Consider the following 22,572-nt stretch of genomic DNA (forward strand, 5'->3'; position numbering starts at 1 on the left):
GTTGTGAAACGTGCCAGGAGGCCTGGCTGGGGTCATAGAAGCGGGCGTTTTGATCAGCGACCTCCAGAGAGGAGGAGAGAGTCAGTGTCTCAGTTAAGCTGAGGTCGTCTCTCTCCAGCATCCGCTGGCGGATAGCGGGGGACAGCATCCCAGCCACGTAAGCGTCTCTGATCAGTAGTTCCATGTGCTCCGTAGCTGAGACTGCGACGCAGGAGCAATTCCTCCCCAGGGTATGGAGGGCCCGGTAATATTGGTTTAGTGACTCACCGGGGAGCTGCCGTCTGGTGGCCAGCAGATGTCGGGCGAATACCCTGTTGACTGGTTTGATGAATTGTCCTTTTAGCTTTTGTATTGCGTCATCATAATCCGTTTCTTCTTTGATTATTGCGCAGGCGTCGATACCCACGCTGGAGTGGAGGACGTGCAATTTCTGTGCCCTGGTTTGGGGGGGGGGGGGTGGTTGTAGATGCTAGGAGCCCTTCGAGGCATGTCAACCAGAGTTGGAAAAGTTCTGCTGAGTTCTGAGTTTGCGGGCTGATGCGGAGGCATTCGGGCTTGATCCGGAACTCCATCTTCAAAATCTTAGTCTATTAAATTGATGTGCCATCAATTGTACGCGAGACGAGTGCTTTACAAAAGTCAGGCTTTAATAGACTAGAACATAGCTCTGCGATCGTCTACAATGGAATGGACGATCGCCGGCCGTTTGTCCATTTATACCTCGTTAATGGAGGCGTGGTTAACTCAGCCTCTCGGCCAATCGGTCGAGAGGCACATGACCGACCAGGGCCAATGGTAAGCTGGTGTTCTGGCCCAATGGCAGACAGGTATGCAGATCATATCACCACACACACACTCGCAGCTTGCATGCATTTACAGCGCGCACACTCGCAGCACGCACACAGCATGCACACTCACAGCACATGCTTGCAGCGCATTCTTGCAGTGCACAAGGACACACATACTTGCAGCACACAAACATTCACAACGTACACATACTCACAGCACACCCTGGGGAATCCATTTCCACTATGCGAAAGCCTCATATATCTGGAGTTTCTTTTATTTGACTTGTCGCATCTTAAAATGTCAAATTATTTTTAAGAGGAAACACTGTCATTAACTCAGAATGTCCTTTACAGGCAATGAAGTACTTTTTCAAGTAAATCACAGTTGTAATGTCAAGCGCCTTTCCAGAGAGTCTGCTTTATTGAATGTTGTCTAATTCAAATTATAGAATCCAAAAAGAAAGAAAATGCTGGAAAATCTCAGCAGGTCTGGCAGCATCTGTAGGGAGAGAAAAGAGCCAACGTTTCGAGTCCAGATGACCCTTTGTCGAAAAAGAGTCATCAAACTCAAAACGTTGGTCTTTTCTCTCCCTACAGATGCTGCCGGACCTGCTGAGATTTTCCAGCATTGTCTTTCTTTTTGGATTCAGATTCCAGCATCCGCAGTAATTTGCTTTTATCAAATTATAGAATGTTTCAATTATTTTTAAATGGCTGAATTGTAAACAATGGACTGTATTCCCAACTTCAATGCCCCGCTATTGTATAAAGGGGATAGATCCAAGCCTTTGCTGCCAGACACCTGGGTCTCTGTGTCTGTTGAAAATGGCTGTAATTCGGCTCTGATACCTCATGGCTTCCCCAGCAGAGGCCAGTAGTAAATGTTAGCTGGGGGGGGGGATAGGTCTCCTGCAGTCCATGCCTCTCTCCAACGGCACAAACATTGATATAAAAATGCCTGTATTTATGTTGCCAGATGGATTGCTTGTTGCAGCCCAACCTTGTTTTTTTTCAGTCAGTAATTTAGTCGCCAGTCTGTGCAAGCACACTACAGAGACACAGCTCTAAAACAATAATTAATTGTGCGTAACCCTGTTTGAGCTGGGTGCAGAGGTTGAGGGCGAGCAGACAGTGGGGGGGGGGGGGGGGCACAGGTAGGGTGAGGGGGGCATGGTGGGAGAGTTGGAGTATTCCAGTGCCCGAGCTAATTTGTCTCGTTCCTGCTTCCAGGCAAGCCACATCCAGCTTGCATCCAGCGACATTTCAAATTGGAGACGGAAGGTTTTGGATGCGTCATGAGAAGCGAGTCTCGATTAGATGAAGCAAACTTTTGTTTGTAGACTGTGGAGTGCTGATTAGGATCAGGGACCTGGACTGACAGTGCTGACAATACACAGAACAGAATCTAATTATGCTGGCGGAGACCTAACTCATTACTCGGGGCCAATAGGTTTTATTCATTGGTTTGCAGAGGATAAAGAGTGAAAGGTCGGTTTGTGGGGCATGTTCCTTGGAAATGTACACTGTGCTATTTGATAGAAGCTGCTCTACAAGCGATCCCACGTTGGAGCAGCAGTACATATCGGGAGGGGGGGAAACGTTTGGATTTCTCCTTGAATTCCTGACCTACATTACTGTGAGGGAGGAAACGTGGAAGACTGGCACTTAACTACAGAGTAGTTACAGTACAGAACAAGGCCATTCAGCCCATCCTGTCCATGTCAGCACTCTGCAAGAGCAACTCATCTAGTCTCACACCCCCATCTTGTCCCCTTAGAATTCCTACAGTGCAGGAGCCATTCAGCCCATCGAGTCTGCACCAGCCGTCCAAAAGGGCATCCTAGCTAGTCCCACTGCCCCCCGCCCTATCCCTGTAACCCCACCTAACTTGCACATCTTTGGACACTATGGGTCAATTTAGCATGGCCAATCCACCAAACCTGCACATCTTTGGACTGTGAGAGGAAACCGGAGCATCCGAAGGAAACCCACGCAGACACAGGGCGAAAGTGCAAACTCCACACAGTCACCCGATTCGGGTATTGATCCCGGGTCCATGGTGCTGTGAGCAGCAGTGCTAACCACTGTGCTACCCTTGCAGTAGCCTTGCAAATTTTTACTCTTTGGCTAATTGCCTCATCCTACTTTGAAAGCTGCGAGTGAACCTGCCTCCACCACACTCTCAGGCGGTACGTTCCAGATCTTAAAGACTCGATGGCCATTTCTTCTTTTGCCAATCGCCTTAAATCGTCTTTTTTTTTTCAGTGAGTAATTTAGTCCGTCCTCTGGTTCGCAATCGTTCTGCCAACAGAAATACTTTTTCCTCGTCCACTCATGATTTTTAACACGTCAATTAAAACTCCTCTTGATCTTCTCTTGCTGAATGGGAATAACTCCAGCTTCTCCGGTAACCGAGGTTCCTTGGATGGGATTCTCCTCCGGCGTGATTCTCCGTTTTGGGTTTCCCGATGGCGTGGAGCTGCCCCACAATGGGAAACCCCATTGACCGGCCAGCGTAATGGAAAATCCTGCCGGCGGGTCAGGGCAGAAACGTGGTGCGGCGGAGCGGAGAATCCAGCCCATATCTCTGGAATGATTCATGTGACCCTTCGCTGCATCCTCCCTTACCCTTTCACAACTTTGAAGGGAATGATGGGACATTATCAGCGCCGGTGCCAGAATACCTCGGGAGCAAATTCATTAAAGCCTCAGGCCTGGAATTAGGGCCCCTCCCTCAAAAAGGGGACGAGAAGAAATACTGCCGACAAGTATTTCTGACAGTATTTCAAATTAATAAATAGCAAATTATTCTTCTTGGCCGGTAATTGAAATTCATGGACTGAAACACCCCCAAATTTCAAGCTCGAATATTAATTTTAAAGACCCCTAAATATCCTCGAGCATGTGGGGTAGGATTTGTTGGTTTCCTATATCATAGCGATATCAGAAACATGGTCGTGGAAGTTTCCACTGGTCAGGATTTCTTGGGAAATTATAAATGTGTTATGAAACCTTTAGGGGAAATTCCCATGAGTGTATTTACAATGCTCAAAACACAGTGGCCAGGGTAATTCCTCCATTCAAACAACGAGCAAGCCAATTATCAGCGGTATTCCTGGATAACATGGTGTGGCAAAGCATACCACCCCCTCCCACGGTGAGTTTGCCATTTCCTCCCATACTGAGTTCACCATCTCCTTCAAGTGAGTACACCATCCCCTCCCACACTGAGTTCACTATTCCCTCCCACAGTGAGTTCACCATCCCTTCCCATTGTTAGTTCACTATCTCCTCCCATAGTGATTTCACCATCCCTTCCCATTGTTAGTTCACTGTCTCCTCCCATAGTGAGTTCACTATCCCCTCCCAGGGTGAGTTTGCCATCCGTTTCCATGGTGAGTTCACCATCCCCTCCCATAGTGAGTTCACCATCCACTCCCATAGTGAGTTCACTATCTCCTCCCATAGTGAGTTCACTATCACCTCCCATGGTGAGTTCACCATCCACTCCCATAGTGAATTCACTATCTCCTCCCATGGTGAGGAGATAGTGGTGAGGAGATAGTGAACTCACATTCCTTTGCAGCGTTCATGCTTCGAGGTAGTGACACACTGTGGGGCCAGACACACTTTGGTAGAAAGCTGAATGTTGAAGTTGAGTCTGGCCGTGTCCTCAATCAGTAACTTTATTCACAGTGATCCTGAAGTGCTGCACAGTCAATAAAGCTCCTTTTGAAATGTGAGTGATGTTTTTATGCCAGAAAGTGTCACAAGAACCTGCCCACAATGGGGCCCCAGAAACAGTAAATAAGAGGAATAACAGAGGCTTCTGATTTAGTTAGAGGACTGCCTTCAACTGTGCACAGTGCACGAGATGGGGAAAAATGTTCAGCAACTTCAGAGCACCAAAGATGTTATGGAGGGAATCCTGTGGGAGGAACTCCTGAGTTCAAATAAACGCAGTGTCGAAATGCCCCCTGGGTTACTGACTACATCTCTGCAGTTCTTAATGCAACTTTATTACACTGCCGAGTTGAGTAACTCCTTGTTACTGATAGCACAATAAATTCAGGGTTACTCATTGCTTTAAACACATCCTTTACTACCCTGCTATCTAGGATATATTAATAACCATACATAATCTCGCACACCTCCTTTACAACATTTTCCACCATTAACTCTTATGTGCACATTAATAATGGAAACTGCCTTTGTAAACATAGCACTACAATTAAACCAGGCCTGGTGGCAATGCTGTGGGCCTCACTTGTGAGATTGTGTGAGTGCTGATTACTGTGGCCCTTCCGTTCTGTAAACTCAGAAAATACGATGGATGGGAAATGTGGTGAATGTAACTTAGTAATTCACACTATGGGCGCGATTCGCCCGAGTTACGAAAAATCGGGAAGCTGGCGTCAAAACGGGCATGTTTGATGCCAGCCTCAGCCTCCCCCCCCCGACCGGGAACCGATTCATCTCCCCGGTCGGGGCTAGCATCGCGCGGCCGTGAACTCCGGCATCGCGGGCTTAACGAATTTCGTTAAGCCCGCTAGCCAAGGTTAGCGACGGCTGACACGTCAGATGACATCAGCCGCGCATGCGCGGATTGGACGACTCCAACCCGCAAATGCACGGATGACATCATCACGCATATGCGTGAAACCCGCGCATGCGCGGGCCGTTATGCCCCGCAGAAGCCCCGCGGATGGATCCATCGGGGCGGCGGAGGGAGAAAGAGTGCGTGGCGTAAGTACCCGCTGCCCGCGATCGGTGGGCACCAATCGCGGGCCCATGGCACCCTTGGCACGGCCGTGGTATGGCCGTGCCAATCGGTACCATGGTTCCCGAGAACAGGACTTTACGGCCGTTTTTACGAACGGTCAGAGCAGGTGTGTTTTCCGCTTGTAAAAACGGCCGTAAAGGCCTTGGACATCGGCCAGGAGAGAATCGCTGCTTGCCGTAAAAAAACGGCGGGCAGCGATTCGTGTCGGGAGGCGGGCGTGGGGGGGGGGGAATAGCGGGAGGGCGTCGGACCAGCGTGTCCGTAAAAATTTACGCCGCCCACTATTCTCCGATTTTTCGTAAGTCGGGAGAATCGCGCCCTGTATCTTTGTAAGCGCAGTAGCGTTATCCGACCACTAGGGGGAGTAGCTCTGGGAATGCTCAGGTGTTTGTACGGGGCTCCACCCTTGGCTCCGCCCATGACTCCTCCCCCTTGTGCTGCTGTATAAATACCCTTGTCCAGAGTCAGCCTGCAGTTCACCGAGAGTTCATCAACGGGTAACAGGCTGGCTCTGTAGTAAGTAGATTAAAACCACTGTTCATATCGGAAAGCACGTGTCTGGTGAATTGATGGTTCCATCAGGAAAAGACTGAGATCAGAGAAAGGGACCGGGGCCAATGAGACTGTGTGTGAGAGAGCACGTTTGCCTTTCTTGCTGTTTGGTTCACTTACAGAATAAACAATTCCAATTGTGGTTTCAGGCCCACTAAATGGAAGAGCGCTTGGATTTGTACAGGGAGGGGTTGGGAGGGTGGGGGGGGGGGGTGGGAGGGTGGGGAGAGTCTGGTAACAAGCAACACCACCCAAAGTGGTCAGGGACATTGAGTCCTTTCTAACTTTAGCAGCAGAACTTTGTTTAAATAAAACTCCCTGGAGACCTGTCCGACACCCAGCCAGTTGATGCACAGACTGTGCGAGAGAGGGAATACACAGAGTGGCAGCAGGCAGGATCCCACGGTAGCGATCCACAGCAGTCAGGAAGGGGTTTCAGTACATTTGCAGTTGCTGATTGGGCTGCTGGAGGTGATGGGGGATGGGGGGGGGAGGGGGGGGGCGGGGGGTTAGTGGTGGCTGGAGATTTTCTCATGATAGGGTTGCCAACCCGCCAGAATTGCCCTGGCATCACCAGATATTGAAGATGAATCTCCAGGCCTCTGCTGTTTGCAACCCTGGAGAAATATAAATAATTTAAAAGCTATTAAGTTTTTGTCTTTTTTTTTAAAGTTTCTCTTACCAGATATAAAAATATTGAGAAATGATGGTGAAAAAGGCTGTTTGACTGATGGCCAAGCATCATCCAATTGGGTAATGAGCCTTTTTGCTTTCCAATTGGTGTAGGGAGGCCATGCATCACAAGGGCGAATGACTGGAGTGTGGGGCAACCTCCAGGAATCCATCTAATCACAGTTGGCCACCCTCTCTCACGGTCAGGGGGAAGGAGGCCCAAGGACTGCCATTGGGGTTTGGAGGGGAAGGGAGGATGCAAACCTGTTCCACCCGCCCCACCCCAAGGTTTTGTAAGAGAAGGACAGCTGCCTGGCAGACAGTGCAGGACACCCCGTTGGCTTGGCCATTCATATTACATTGCCCTGCCTTCTTCTCCCTGGCCACATTCTTCACCGTTAATATCATGACTGTACAGGGAGGGAGGGGTTAAGATTGAGGCAAGAATATCCTTCCTCATTCTGTTTTTGCTTTTGACAAAAAAAAACAGAAGTAAAGATTAACTTTGAAAGGAAACAAAGCCTCTGAGGGAAACCGAAGCAAAACGATGTTGAAGAGAGGGGAAGGGAAACGAGGGAAGTGGATGAAAAATTGAGGTACAGACAGCAGAGGATTCAAGGGTTGAACCGGTTACTTAAAGGAATAAACCAAGTATAATAAAAAAAAGCTGATAAATCATTGCTGGAAATGGAACAGCAATAAAAGATATCTAACTGAGCTCAAAATACAGCTCGGAGAGATTACCTCCTAATTGACCCCAAACCATGTTGATTTAAAGCAATAACATTTTATTGTCTTCAAGGGTTAGGCCACACAGCTTCCCTTTAATAAGAGGATAATGTAGTGTACTTGATACCACCATTGCACAGTATACCACTCACTCCCTTATAAAACAGCATATCCCTCTGATGTGGTGTGAGCCACACCATGGGGATCTGCTAGTATTTTCCTACTTAAATGTTAAGTAGGTGAAAATGTTGGGTCTAACTCTCTGGGAAGAGTTTCATTTTTAGAAGGGGTAGAATGTTTGGAAATACGTGATTGGCCTGTCAGAACTTAGAAAAGCAGAGACAGGGCAGCACGGTGGCACAGTGGTTAGCATTGCTGCCTACGGCGCTGAGGACCCGGGTTCGAATCCCGGCCCTGGGTCACTGTCCGTGAGGAGTTTGCACATTCTCCCCATGTCTGCGTGGGTTTCACCCCCACAACCCAAAAGATGTGCAGGATAGGTGGATTGGCCACGGTAAATTGCCCCTTAATTGGAAAAAAATAATTGGGTACTCTAAATTTTAAAAAAAAGCAGAGACGTGGCAGCATTTAACACACTTCAGTTTTCCACTATATTTTTCAGGGGAGGGAACCTGCTGCTCTTTAAAGTATGTGATCGACAGATGGGGGTGATGTGACCATCAATTCACAAGACACGTGATTGGAAGTGAACAGTGAGCCATGTGCGGAGCCATGGGTGGAGCCCAGTACAAACTCCTCATCTCCCCCTATTGGTAGAGCCGCGCAATGGCTCGTATACAGAGCCCACAAGGACACAATACATATAAGAGAACACAGTGTGAATTACTAGGTTTATAATTGGCTGATTTTAAGTGCTGCAGCATTGGCGGCCCTGCCTTCAACTGCCTAGCCCCTGAGATATGAACTTCCCACCCCTAAATAAACAGCTCCATCTGTCAACCTCTCTCTCTCAGTCAGGCCTGAAATCCTCTTCTTTTGGTCACCTGTTCAGATATTCCCTTAAGTGGCTCAGTGGCTGATTGTTGTGCCTATGAGAAGCATCTTGCAATGGTTTTATGACGCTGAAGGTGCTATTTCAATGCAAATTGTTGTTAGATTGAGTTGGCTCGCTGGATCAAGTCTCCTTCTGGCTCCTGGTATTTTTTGTAAATGTTTTCTCTCCATCACAAAGGCTACTTACTGTGTAACATCACCTGCCTCCGCTGCACTTCAATCCATCTTCACCTTACTGTGTAACATCACCTGCCTCCGCTGCATCTCAATCCATCTTCACCTTACTGTGTAACATCACCTGCCTCCGCTACACCTCAATCCATCTTCACCTTACTGTGTAACATCACCTGCCTCCGCTGCACCTCAATCCATCTTCACCTTACTGTGTAACATCACCTGCCTCCGCTGCACCTCAATCCATCTTCACCTTACTGTGTAACATCACCTGCCTCTGCTGCACCTCAATCCATCTTCACCTTACTGTGTAACATCACCTGCCTCCGCTGCACCTCAATCCATCTTCACCTTACTGTGTAACATCACCTGCCTCCGCTGCACCTCAATCCATCTTCACCTTACTGTGTAACATCACCTGCCTCCGCTGCACCTCAATCCATCTTCACCTTACTGTGTAACATCACCTGCCTCCGCTACACCTCAATCCATCTTCACCTTACTGTGTAACATCACCTGCCTCCGCTGAACCTCAATCCATCTTCACCTTACTGTGTAACATCACCTGCCTCCGCTACACCTCAATCCATCTTCACCTTACTGTGTAACATCACCTGCCCCAGCTACACCTCAATCCATCTTCACCTTACTGTGTAACATCACCTGCCTCCGCTGAACCTCAATCCATCTTCACCTTACTGTGTAACATCACCTGCCTCTGCTACACCTCAATCCATCTTCACCTTACTGTGTAACATCACCTGCCTCCGCTGCACCTCAATCCATCTTCACCTTACTGTGTAACATCACCTGCCTCCGCTACACCTCAATCCATCTTCACCTTACTGTGTAACATCACCTGCCTCCGCTGCACCTCAATCCATCTTCTGTTGTGACCCTGATTCACGCCATTTATCACCTTCAATTTGACTATTCCAAAACTCACCCCCTCTTCACTTCTTCCTTCGGTCACAGTTGAATTTTTCCATTATTAGGCTTCTGTGACGCACTGTTGGGAGGCGGTGGCACAACGTTACTGCCATTGGACTCGTACTCCTGAAAGCCAGAGTAATGCTCTTGGGGACCCAGGTTCGAATCCTGCCACGGCAGATGGCGAAGTTTGAATCCAGTAAAAATCTGGAATTGATTGGGCGGTACGGTGGCACAGTGGTTAGCACTGCTGCTTTACGCGCCGAGGACTCGGGTTAGATCCCGGCCCCGGGTCACTGTCCGTGTGGAGTTTGCACATTTTCCCCATGTCTGCGTGGGTCTCACCCCCACAACCCAAAAAGATGTGCAGGATAGGTGGATCGGCCACGCTAAATTGGCCCTTAAATGGAAAAAATTTATAATTTAAAAAAATCTGGAATTGAAAAGTCTTCATGCTGACCACAAAACCATTGTCGATTGTTGTAAACACCCGTCCGGTGTTCACTAATGTCCTTTAGGGAAGGAAATCTGCCATCTGGTCACGCCTACACATCACTCCAGACCCACAGCAATGTGGTTGACTCTGAAACGGCCAGCCACTTAGTCGGAGGGGCAATTAGGGATGGGCAAAAAATGCTGGCCCAGTCAGCGACACTTACACCCCACGTAAGAATTTTTAAAAACTTAGATGCAAGTTATATTGTTTCGGGCAGAGACTTTTTGACAAATTCATGAGGGTTCAGCACTCAAAGTGCAAATGTGCCTTTTGTCTTTCCTGATGCTGACAGGCCTGCGGTTTCTGTTTCTATTTCAGATTTCCAACAGTGAGGGTTTTACTTTGATCTCTACTCCTGGTACCAGGACCCCAGTTGGTTGACGTATTCATGACTCTGAAGATTATTCACTCCCATTTCTGTTCCATTATTAACTCTGCTGACTTGCTTTCAAAGAGCTGAGCTGTTGCAGACTATTAAAGGGAACAGTGAAAAAACAAGAACTTACCTGAGGCCCTCAGGTGACCACACCTCCTCGTCACATTAAAGGAAAACTACAAATATAGCTTGTTGGAATGCAACGAGACAGAGTTAACCTCCCTATGCATTCCCTCATGCTCTGTCCTATCACTGTGTTTCTCCCTCCCTTTTTGAAGTTCCCATTATTTCTCCTGAGGTCTGCTACACCCATTCACTAAACCTTTACCATTATGCCGCATAAAATACCACCCTGGACTGGTGACCATTAAGACTATGGCCACCAGAGCAGGTCAGAGGCTGGGAATCCTACGGCGAGTAACTCACCCTCCTGACTCTCCAAAGCCTGTCCACCATCTACAAGGCACAAGTCAGGAATGTGCGGAATTCTCTCCACTTGCCTGGATGAGTGCAGCAGCAACAACACTCAAGAAGCTCAACATCATCCAGGACAAAGCAGTCTCCTTGATTGCTGCCCCTTCTACAAACATTCACTCCCTCCTCCACCACCAGCAAACATTAGTAGCAGTGTGTACCATCTACAAGATGCACAGCAGGAACTCACCAAGGCTCCATAGACAGCGCATTCCAAACCCACGACAGCTACCATCTATACCTACAAGGACAGCTGATACCTGGGAACACCACCACCTGGAGGTACCCCGCCAAGTCACTCACCTTCCTGACTTGGGAATACATTGACGTTCACTGTCGCTGAGTCAAAATCCTGGAACTCCCTCACAGCACTGTGGGGGGTACCTACACCTCAGGAACTGAAGCAGTTTAAGAAGGCAGGTTACCACCACCTTCTCAAGGACATCTAGGGACGGGCTATAAATGTTGGCCCATCTGCGATGCCCACATACCGTAAATGAATAACAAAGAACCTTTCAGAACTGGAGGACGTCCCACTGAACCCTGCAGCCAATGAAGTCCTTTTGCCGTATAGTCACTGTTGAATTGTAGAAAAGGAGGCAGCCATTTTGCACAAGCTCTCTCAAACAGCAACATGATAATAACCAGGTAATCCTTTTAGATGTTGGTTGAGGAATAAATATTAAATACTCACTGGAGAGAACTCTTCTTTTCTTTGAGATAGTTCCAGGGGATGTTTGGTGGCCAACTGGAGAGAACACAGTTGGGGGTCTCGGTTTAACTTCCTGTCCGAAAGACAGTACCGCCAACGGTGCTGAACTCTGTCAGTGCTGCACTGGGAGAGTCAACAAGGGGACTACTGAAGCTGAAAACTGTCACAGCTGTTTTGTGAGCCATCATTCTCAGGCAGACGCACTGTGGTAAATGTTGTGCCATATGAACTGGGGAAAAGGATAGAAAAGCTCACAAGGAGGAGGGGGTGGATGAAATCCCAAGAGGTTTTTTCCAATCTCCCACGAACAGGAAATCAGCATAAATGGGTTTTAGGAGCTATTTCTGCAGCGGGAACTGGAGTTTGGTGGGGTTATGCCAAGGTTTTAACAGTAGAGCGGGCGTACCCATGGAAATTCTGGGTGAAAATTAAGGAGTGGGTGCAGTGATTGATCTTAACTGCATGGGCAGCGGTTGGGTCCTGCAACATCTCCGCACCATGAAGATTCCTGCTGTTTGTCGTAATCCAGTGGCCGACTGAAAATCCCACCTGTTGGGAGATGAGAGCAAACCGGGCTTGGTTTTAACATCCTCTCCCTGCCCGATCGAGTCCAGCATTCTGCTGTAGCTTCTGCCCGGGGCATCATCTTGAAGAACGACCACCTCACCAGTGCAAAAGCCAGTGGGTAATGTGTGCCAGTGGAGCAGTAACCCAGCACCAGTCAGCAATACCTCCAGTAAAGGAGTGGGGAGTTTAAAGACTGTTTTTTCATATATATCCATCAATTTTAACTGTCTAAGGGGATTCCTGGACATCCGCACGTCAATGAAATTTGGATTGACTTCCACTGTTATGACAGTAGTGACCCTCAGAAAATAGATTTATGTATTTAACTGGGTGGGATCTTTGTTAGTCTTGGGCTCCCAGTCATCTCCATGTTCAGAGTCATCAAGCTGATTGTCAAAGCACTGCCTCCTAATTATAACAGCATGCTGCAATCACACCATTAAATAATCATCAGATATTATTAACAAGTACCTCATTACAGACAGACTGAATTATTGAATCATCCAGATAATTAGCCATAAACACCAGACACTGAAAGCATAAAGCTGAACAGCAGGTTTATGATTCTCTCTCCCTCTTATGTCAAATTGATTTTGTGCTGACTATTTTTATAAACGGTGTAAATTAAATGTTGACACTGCTTGTCAAGGAAGGTTTGTGGGGTGTTTTGCAATTTCTAGAAAATTAGCCTGGAGTTATTGTCTTTTCCACATTCCCCCCTCCCCCACACACACCACACAGGCATTGGGAGCCCTCCTGTACCATTCTTATACTGTGTGAACCAAGATAGAAGATTGTCAGACGGTCTATCCTGTCCCAAGCTGCCTCGCTCCTGATGTCCACACACATGCACCTCTTAACAAGATCATTGGCTAGGGATTGGGAGATAGAAAAGCCTTTGCTCTGATCCCCCCACCCCTTTACCAAGGATTCGAGTACAGGAGCAGGGGTGTCTTGCTGCAATTGTACAGGGCCTTGGTGAGGCCACACCTGGAATATTTTCTGCAGTTTTGGTCTCCTTATCTGAGGAAGGATGTTCTTACTCTCGATGGAGTGCGGCGAAGGTTTACCAGACTGATACCTGGGATGGTTGGACTGACGTACGAGGAGAGATTGAATCGGTTAGAATTGTATTCGCTGGAGTTCAGAAGAATGAGGGGGCAATCTCATAGAAACCTATAAAATTCTAACAGGACTGGACAGGGTAGATGCAGGAAGGATGTTCCTGATGGTGGGTGTGTCCAAAACCAGGGGACACAATCTGAGGATACGGGGTAGACCATTTAGGACAGAGATGAGGAGAAATTTCTTCACCCAGAGAGTGGTGAGCCTGTGGAATTTGTTATCAGAGGAAGTAGTTGAGTCCAAAACATTGTATGGTTTCAAGAAGCAGTTAGATATAGCACTTGGGGCATAGATGCATAGAAGATAAGAGTAGGAGGAGGCCTTTTGATCCTTCGAGCCTGCTCCGCCATTCATCACGATCATGGCTGATCATCCAACTCAATAGACTAATCCTGCTTTCTCCCCATAGCCTTTGATCCCGTTCGCCTCAAGTGCTATATCTAGCCGCCTCTTGAATATATTCCAAGTTTTAGCATCAACTAATTCCTGTGGTAATGAATTCCACAGGCTTACCACTCTTTGTGTGAAGAAATGTCTCCTTATCTCTGTCCGAAATAGTTTACCCTGAATCCTCAGACTGTGACCCCTGGTTCTGGACACACCCATCATTGGCAATATCTTCCCTGCATCTACCCTGTCTAGTCCTGTTAGAATTTTTAAAGTCTCTATGAGATCCCCCTCATTCTTCTGAACTCCAGCGAGAACAATCCCAACCTAGTCAATCTCTCCTCATGTGACAGTCCCGCCGTCCCTGGAATCAGTCTGATAAACCTTTGCTGCACTCCCTCGAGAGTAAGAACATCCTTCCTCAGAAAAGGAGACCAAAACTGCACACAATACTCCAGGTGTGGCCTCACCAAGACGCTGTACAATTGCAACACATCCCAGCTTCTATATTCGAAACCTCTCGCAATGAAAACCAACATACCATTAGCCTTCTTTACCGCCTGCTGCACCTGGATGCCTATCTTCAGCGAATGGTGCACAAGGGCACCTTGGTCCCACTGTACACTCCCCTCTCCCAATTTACAATTATTCAGGTAGTAATCTGCCTTCCTGTTTTTGCTTCCAAAGTGAATAACCTCACACTTATCCAAATTATACTGCATCTGCCATTGGTTTGCCCACTCGCCCAACCTGTCCAGATCATGCTGCAGGTCCCTGCATCCTCGTCACAATTCACCCTCCCACCTAACTTGGTATCATCTGCAAACTTTGAGATGTTACATTTTGTTCCCTCATCCAAATCATTAATATATATTATGAATAGCTGGGGTCCCAGCACTGATCCCTGTGCTACCCCACTAGTTACTGCCTTCCAATTTGAAAATAACCCATTAATCCCTACTCTTTTTTTCACCTCTGCCAGCCAGTTTTCTATGCATCTCAGTACATTTCCCCCAATCCCATGCGCTTTACTTTTGCACAATAATCTCTTAGACGGGACTTTGTCAAACATTTTCTGAAAGTCCAAATATACCACATCGACTAGATCCCCCTTGTCAACTGTACTGGTTATATCTTCAAAGAATTCCAACTGATTTGTCAAGCAAGGGCAGCACGGTGGCGCATTGGTTAGCATTGCTGCCTCATGGTGCCGAGATCCCAGGTTCGATCCCAGCTCTGGGTCACTGTCCGTGTGGAGTTTGTACATTCTCCCCGTGTTTGCGTGGGTTTCGCCCCCACAACCCAAAGATGTGCAGGGTAGGTGGATTGGCCACACTAAATTGCCCCTTAATTGGAAAAAATGAATTGGGCACTCTAAATTTATTTTAAAAAAGATTTGTCAAGCATGATTTTCCCTTCATAAATCCATGGTTACTCTGACTGATCTTGCCACTGTTTTCTAAATGTTCCGCTATAAAGTCCTTAATAATGGATTGAAGCATTTTCCCCACTACCGATGTTAGGCTTCCTGGTCTATAATTCCATGCTTTCACTCTTTTTGAATATCGAAGTGACGTGCGCTACCCTCCAATCTGCAGGGACAGTTCCAGAGTCTATAGAATTCAGAAGATGACCACCAATGCATCCACTATTTCCAGAGCTACCAGGACATAAGGGGATCAAAGGATTTGGGGGAAAGCAGGATTAGGCTATTGAGTTGGATGATCAGCCATGATCATAATGAATGGCGGAGCAGACAGGAAGGGACAAATGACCACCAATGCATCCACTATTTCCAGAGGCACCAGGACATAAGGGGATCAAAGGATTTGGGGGAAAGCAGGATTAGGCTATTGAGTTGGATGATCAGCCATGATCATAATGAATGGCGGAGCAGACAGGAAGGGACAAATGACCTCCTCCTGCTCCTATTTTTTTCTATGTTTCCATGTTCCCAAGCCCAAGGTGATTTTGATCATGCTGAGACATGCAATGGATGGCAGGTAGCAGTGAGTGGTTCTTATAGCTTCTGTACTCTGAGACAAGGACCCAGAATTTAGACAGGACGTCCCTCAATTTAGGACTAAAATGTTCACAGAATCCCCCAAAAGAATGTTTAAAATGGCCCTTTTCCTGCTTTTTTGGACTTGAGGAGCCCTTGGAATATTCTGTCTCGTGATTTTACACCGGGTTTGCAACAGGAGGCCTGGGTCACTGGAATAACTGGTTGGCTTCACATTGTTTTTTGAAAAATTCTTATTATTATTTAGTTTCCCTCCTCTTGGCTTTCCTTGTGTTTTTCATTATCCCTTACAACATGCTTACATTGATGTACTGATCCGGGTAACTAGGAGCGACGTCGCCTGATTCCACCCTCACTTATCCTTCATTTTGTGCAGTATCACCATGGTAGCACACATTGCACCCTGTGAGATTGATGTCCAATTTCCTCAGGCCTGGCGAATGTGGAAAAGGCTGGGGTCTTTAATTCTGCTCAGGGAGAGGTGGGAAGTCAGAGTGCAGCTTGAGTGACAACGTCTGCTTTGCTGATCATAAAATCAGTCAGAAATGTCGAGGAGCTATTATTTACACATCATAAGACCAACATACATGCAAGTAGTCCAGTATACGTTTTAGAAATGCATAGGTCCTTCATGCACAGTCTGGGCTGTCTTACCCTAAAAACCTGTAATCCTGCAACCTGCCCTCCATCTGTGCCTTACCCTGTGGAGATGGTAATATCAGTCATTGTGTGATGTACAAAACCTACTTTTAAGCTGAGCCACTGTTGATTATGTTGATTTTTCATATATATTTCTATGAATCGTTTCTTTAAATAAAGCTGTCACTTGCTGAGTGTTCCCTGTTGTGCTTTATGTACATACGTTTCTCGACAAACAACCCGACAGTGAAAGCACCACTGCACGCATTAGATAGCCAATATAAATCCCTTCTACACTGGTACAGCGCATATTTGGTGCAGTGAAACTCCCACGACACTGCCCCCTGTGACAAAAATGAAGCTTCTTTTTACTAAGATGCAGCATGATTTCAGCTAAGGTGATTGATAACCTGGTGTGGAAAATGTCCGGGTTTGTGCGGAAGTAACAATTACAATCAGTCACTTGTGGTGCCTAAGAGATAGGCCAAGCTATTCAAACATGTATGTAAACATCTCTCACATTGGTTTAAATATACGGGGCTGGATTCTCCGATTCTGGGGCTATGTCCCCACGCCGTTGTGGGAACAGTTGCGTTTTCCTGGCGCAAAACGGCCACCGATTCCCCGTTTTGCTGGGGGTAGCAGGAACATAAAGTAGAGCACCAGGCTCTAGCTGCCTATTCAGCCCGGAGAATTTACAGGTGTATGGCCGCGCATGCGCAACCGTGCCGTGCTTCATGGCAGCGCAGCCCATGGACCCGGTACACAAAATAATACCCCCTACGACCGGCTGGCGCACCCCAGAACCCCCCACCACAGTGCCCCCAGCCCTGAATAATATCCCCCCCTACCCGCGGATCGGCCCTCCCTCGACCGTGGCGGCGCTGGACTGAGTCCGCAGCTGCCACGCTGAGTTCCAGACAGGTGAGACCATGAGAGACCCACGCCATCAGGAATTCGGCCAGTCAGGGGCGGAGCATCCGGGGGGGGGGTGGGGTGGGTGCGGCACACTCTGTGAGGGTATGCTCTGCTTTGGGGGGGGGGGGGGGGGTGAAATATCGCGGATGCAGCGCCGCCCCCGATTCTGTCGGGAATTTGGATTCTCCAGCCCGTCGTCCAACACGATTTCGGTGTTGCCAACCGGAGAATCCAGCCCACGTTTCGGAGTTCAGTCATTTGGCTAAGATCAAACATAGGATCAAGCCCGAGGCCAGGTGTAATACCTGGCAGCTTGGACCGAGTTTGCCTCCTTTGTGGGGAGCATGAATTTGATTCAATTTCAAATAGGATTGGTTTATGAAGCAAACAATCCACCCTGCGCATTGGTTTTGTAACTCTGAAAAAGAGATAAAATAAAAATAAAAAATACGTTTGGAATTCCGCAAACAGTTACTTAAAGTATTTCTCAGCCAGGCTGGTCCCAACTGGGGAATCCTTCTGCAGCCTCTGGAGAAAGCTAGACCCGTGATCTTCCATGGCTAGTCGGGACAAAAAGAGGTCCAAAGGAATAATAATATCACAAGTAGGCTCACATTTACACTGCAATGAAGTTACTGTGAAAGGCCCCTAGTCGCCACACTACGGCGCCTGTTCGGGTACACAGAGGGAGAATTCAAAATGTTCAATTCACCTGACAGCACATCTTTCGGGACTTGTGGGAGGAAACCGGGGCGCCCGGGGGAAACCCACGCAGTCACGGGGAGAAGTTGCAGACTTTGCACAGACAGTGACTCAAGCCGGGAATCGAACCTGGGACCCTAGCACTGTGAAGCAACAGTGCTAACCACTGTGCTACCATACAGTGTGTCCATTAAAGCTTGACGTGACATTTGTTGCTCAAGTCTATATTTTCAGTAAAGCCGAGCTAAATGTTACTCTGCCGCTTTACAAAATCGAAGAATAAAGCCATGAGGTAAGTCATGAAACCGGTAAGGCAAAAGTTAATGAAGGCGAGCCCAGAATTCTTCAGCCGTTGCGATTCCCATATCCCGACGGCAGCGCAACCCCGCCGCGGGTTTTCCAGCGGTGTGGGGCGGCTTCAACGGGAAATCCCATTGACAGGTGGCGGGAGCTTGGACCTGTTCGCCGCTGAGAAACCACGTGGATGGAGAACCAGAGAATCCAGCCCATTATCTACTGGGCCCCTGGGTACGCTGCAAACTGACTTGGTCAGGTACAGCTAGGGTTGGTAGTAATGCTCCCTCGCCATCTTGTTCATTGTAACTTTGGCAGAAGGCCTGTGGAATCACTGAAATTTTGCCATCAATAATTCTGACAGCACTATGGGACATCACTTTAACCCCGCCTTGAAGGATTGGCAACAACAGTGCTTCCTATCTTTTGGAACGTGTGTCAGTACCAAAATTTGATATATCTGCAAAAGCCTGTCACTGAGCAAGCTTTACAATGTTCAAATTTAACAGGCCTCCCTGTGAAAATGTTTTCTAAAACTAGAGTTATTGAGTGGACTAAACTGATATGGTTATTTCTGATCTAAGAAGGGGATAAATCAACCATGATTAATGAAGTGAAGGATAGTATTAAACTGAAAGAAAAAACATAATGTGGCAAAAATTAGTTGTAAGCCAGAGGATTGGGGAAGTTTTAAAAACCAACCAAAGATGACCAAAAAAATTATAAAGAGTGAAAAGATAAACTATGAGGGTGAACTAGCAAGTAATATAGAGTAGACAGCAAGCGTTCCTTTAAATATACGAAAAGGGAGGGGCCAAAGTGAATAATAATGGGGAACCAGGAAATGGCATAGGAGTTAAATAAATACTTTTCATCAGTCTTCATGGTGGAAGACACCAATAACATTCCAAAAATAAATACTCAAAGGGCAGAAGTGAGGGTGGGGGGGGGGGATAAATATAATAACAATCACTAGGGAAAAAGTAATAGGAGAACAAATGGGGTTAAAGGCCAATAAGTCCCCTGGACCTGATGGGTTGCATCCCAGGATTATAAAGGAAGTAGCTACAGAGATGGTGGATGCACTGGTAGTAAACTTCCAAGAATCCTGAAATTCTGAAAAGTCCCAGAGGATTGGAAAACTACCATTTTATTCAAAGAAATGTGGGAACCGGAGCACCCAGAAGAAACCCACACAGACATGAGGAGAACATGCACACTCTACACAGATAGTCACCCAAGTCCAGAATCGAACCCTTGTCCCTGGCACTAAGAGGCAGTAGTGCTAGCCACCGTGCCGGCCCATGAATGGAGAAAGATTGCAGAAAACCGCACTGTGGGATTTGGGAGTGCTGGTGGTTAAATCGCAAAAGGCTAGCAGGCAAGTTCAGCAGGTAATTGGAAAGGCAAATGGAATGCTGGCCTTAATTTCAAAGGGAACGGAGTATAGAAATAGGGAAGTCCTGCTGAAACTATACAAGGCACTAGTTACACCACAGCTGGAATATTGTGAATAGAAATACTGGCATTGGAGGCATTCCAGAGAAGGTTCACTGTGTTGATCCCGGTTACGGAGGGAAATATTATAGGGAAAGGTTGGGTAGATCGTGCCTGTACTCATTGGAGTTTAAAAGAATGAGAGGTCATCTTATTGAGACATAAGATTTCCAAAGAGTTTGACAGGGTAGATGCTGAGAGGATGTTCCTTCTTCTGGGAGAGTCTAGAATCAGAGAGCTTAATCTCAGAGTAAGAGGTCACTCATTTATTCAGGGATGAGGAGGAATTTCTTCTCCCAGAGGATAGCGAATCTGTAGAATTCTGTACAGGCGAAGCCATTAAGTATGTTCATCGCTGAGATAGACAGATGTTTAATCAGTCAGGGAATCAAGGGTTATGGGGATAAGACAGGAAAATGGAGTTAAGGATTCTATCAGATCGGCCATGATTTCATTGAATGGCGGAGCAGACTCGATGGGCCAAGTGGCCAACTTCTGCTCCCACGTCTTATGGTTACGGCCACTATCAACAGAAGCATTGAGTTCCTGAACTGGGCTGACCTCAACTGCCAGGAAGTGACACAATTTTCTCTTCCAGTATTTTATTTCTTGAACGTGAGCCAACACAAGAATCCAGAAGAAAGCTCTGCTGACTGACCTTATATGGGCAACAAGCTAGCTGAGCAAGAGGGAGGAGGATCGATCGGTCTTTTACCGTCAGATCTGAGTCATCAAGCTTGTGAGTGTTGCTTCAGTAATTACCAAGAACAACACAATCATTCTCAGCATCAGTAACCCTCTTTAAAAATAAATCTGACCAGAGGGAGTTTTTCTGCAGTGAGATTGCCTCAGCTTTGTATACCAGACATCATCACACCTTAGTTGTGTCACTCTTTTTCCGTAGTGAGTATTGTGACCGAGTCTGTTCACCGTATTATAAAGTGGAGACTGGAGAAAGGGCAAAAAATATTAACAAATATGAAAGGAGAACAGGAAAGGTTGAACAGTCTGAAATTGTTTTCTTTAGAGAAGGAAAGATTGAGAGATGAAATACGATGGAGTTTGATAGAATCATAGAATGATATAAGGAGACCCATTGAGACTGCACCAGCACTTGAAATGAGCACCCTGCTTAAGCCTACAGCTCCACTCCATCCCTGTAACCCAGTAACCCCACCCACTCTTTTTGGACACTAAAGTTAATTTATCATGGCCAATCCACCTGACCTGCACATCTATGGACTGTGGGAGGAAACTGGAGCACCCAGAGGAAACCGACGCAAACGTGGGGAGAACGTGCAGACTCCGCACAGACAGTGACCCTGCTGGGAGCGAAAACCCCGTGGTAGTGCCCCTGGAAAAAACAAACAGCCGCTCGTGAGGAGTCTGGTTGGTGGCCGTACATAGGAGGGACCTAATAGCATGGAGCGCGTCGGGGAGGACCTGCTGCCAATGGGAGGTCGGAAGCTTCCTGGACCGGAGGGTCAGTAGGACGGTCTTCCAGACCGTCGCGTTCTCCCTCTCCACCTGCCCGTTCCCCCTGGGGTTATAGCTGGTAGTCCTGCTCGAGGCAATGCCCTTTTCGAGCAGGTACTGACGCAGCTCGTCGCTCATAAAGGACGAACCCCTGTCGCTGTGTACATAGCTGGGGAAACCAAACAGGGTGAAGATACTATGCAGGGCCCTAATGACTGTGTGGGAGGTCATATCGGGGCACGGGATAGCAAAGGGGAAGCGGGAGAACTCATCTATTACGTTCAGGAAGTACACATTCCTATTGGTAGAGGTGAGTGGCCCTTTGAAATCGATACTTAGGCGTTCAAAGGGCCGGGAGGCCTTGACCAGGTGGGCCCTGTCTGGTCTATAGAAGTGCGGTTTGCACTCCGCACAGATCGGGCAATCCCTGGTGATGGCTTTTATCTCCTCGGTGGAGAAAGGCAGGTTTCGGGCTTTGATGTAGTGGGCGAGCCGGGTGACCCCCGGGTGGCAGAGGTCATTGTGGATAGCTTTGAGGCGGTCGTCTTGCGCGTTGGCGCACGTGCCGCGGGACAGGACATCTGGGGGCTCGTTGAGCTTCCCCGGTCGGTACATGATATCGTACTTGTAGGTGGAGAGTTCGATCCTCCACCGTAGGATCTTATCGTTTTTAATTTTGCCCCTTTGTGAGTTGTCAAACATAAAGGCAATCGATCTTTGGTCGGTGATGAGGGTGAACCTCCTACCTGCGAGGTAGTGCGTCCAGTGACGTATAGCTTCCACGATGGCTTGTGCTTCCTTTTCGACCGAGGAGTGTTGAAGTTCCGAAGCAGAGAGGGTTCGGGAGAAAAAGGCGACTGGTCTCTCTGCCTGATTCAGAGTGGCTGCGAGAGCGACCTCTGAGGCATCGCTCTCTACCTGAAAGGGGACGGATTCATCCACCGCCCGCATGGCCGCTTTGGCGATGTCCTCCTTGATACGAGTGAAGGCCTGACGAGCCTCATCCGATAGAGGGAAGAGTGTGCCCTTGAATAGTGGGCGGGCTTTGTCCGCATACTGAGGGACCCACTGGGCATAATATGAGAAAAACCCCAGGCACCTTTTGAGGGCCCTGGGACAATGAGGGAGAGGGAGTCTGGGTCTGGGTCGGGGCCTAGGACTCCGTTTTCCACGACATAGCCGAGGATGTCTAGCCTGGTCGTGCGGAAAACGCATTTCTCCGTGTTGTAAGTAAGATTAAGTTT

General features: G+C 47.7%; 1 protein-coding gene across 1 annotated transcript in view; it reads left to right on the forward strand.

Moving 5' to 3' along the window:
* LOC119951040 (golgin subfamily A member 6-like protein 7) overlaps positions 1-10,949 on the forward strand; it is a 116,813-nt gene extending 105,864 nt beyond the window's left edge. The window contains exon 10 of the mRNA XM_038774075.1: positions 10,457-10,949. Within this exon, the coding sequence (XP_038630003.1) occupies positions 10,457-10,519 (63 nt within the window). The 3' untranslated portion in view covers positions 10,520-10,949. The remainder of the gene's footprint in view (positions 1-10,456) is intronic.
* The last annotated feature ends 11,623 nt before the right edge of the window (positions 10,950-22,572 follow it).

This window comes from Scyliorhinus canicula, chromosome 16, assembly GCF_902713615.1.
Source record: "Scyliorhinus canicula chromosome 16, sScyCan1.1, whole genome shotgun sequence".
NCBI lineage: Eukaryota > Metazoa > Chordata > Chondrichthyes > Carcharhiniformes > Scyliorhinidae > Scyliorhinus > Scyliorhinus canicula.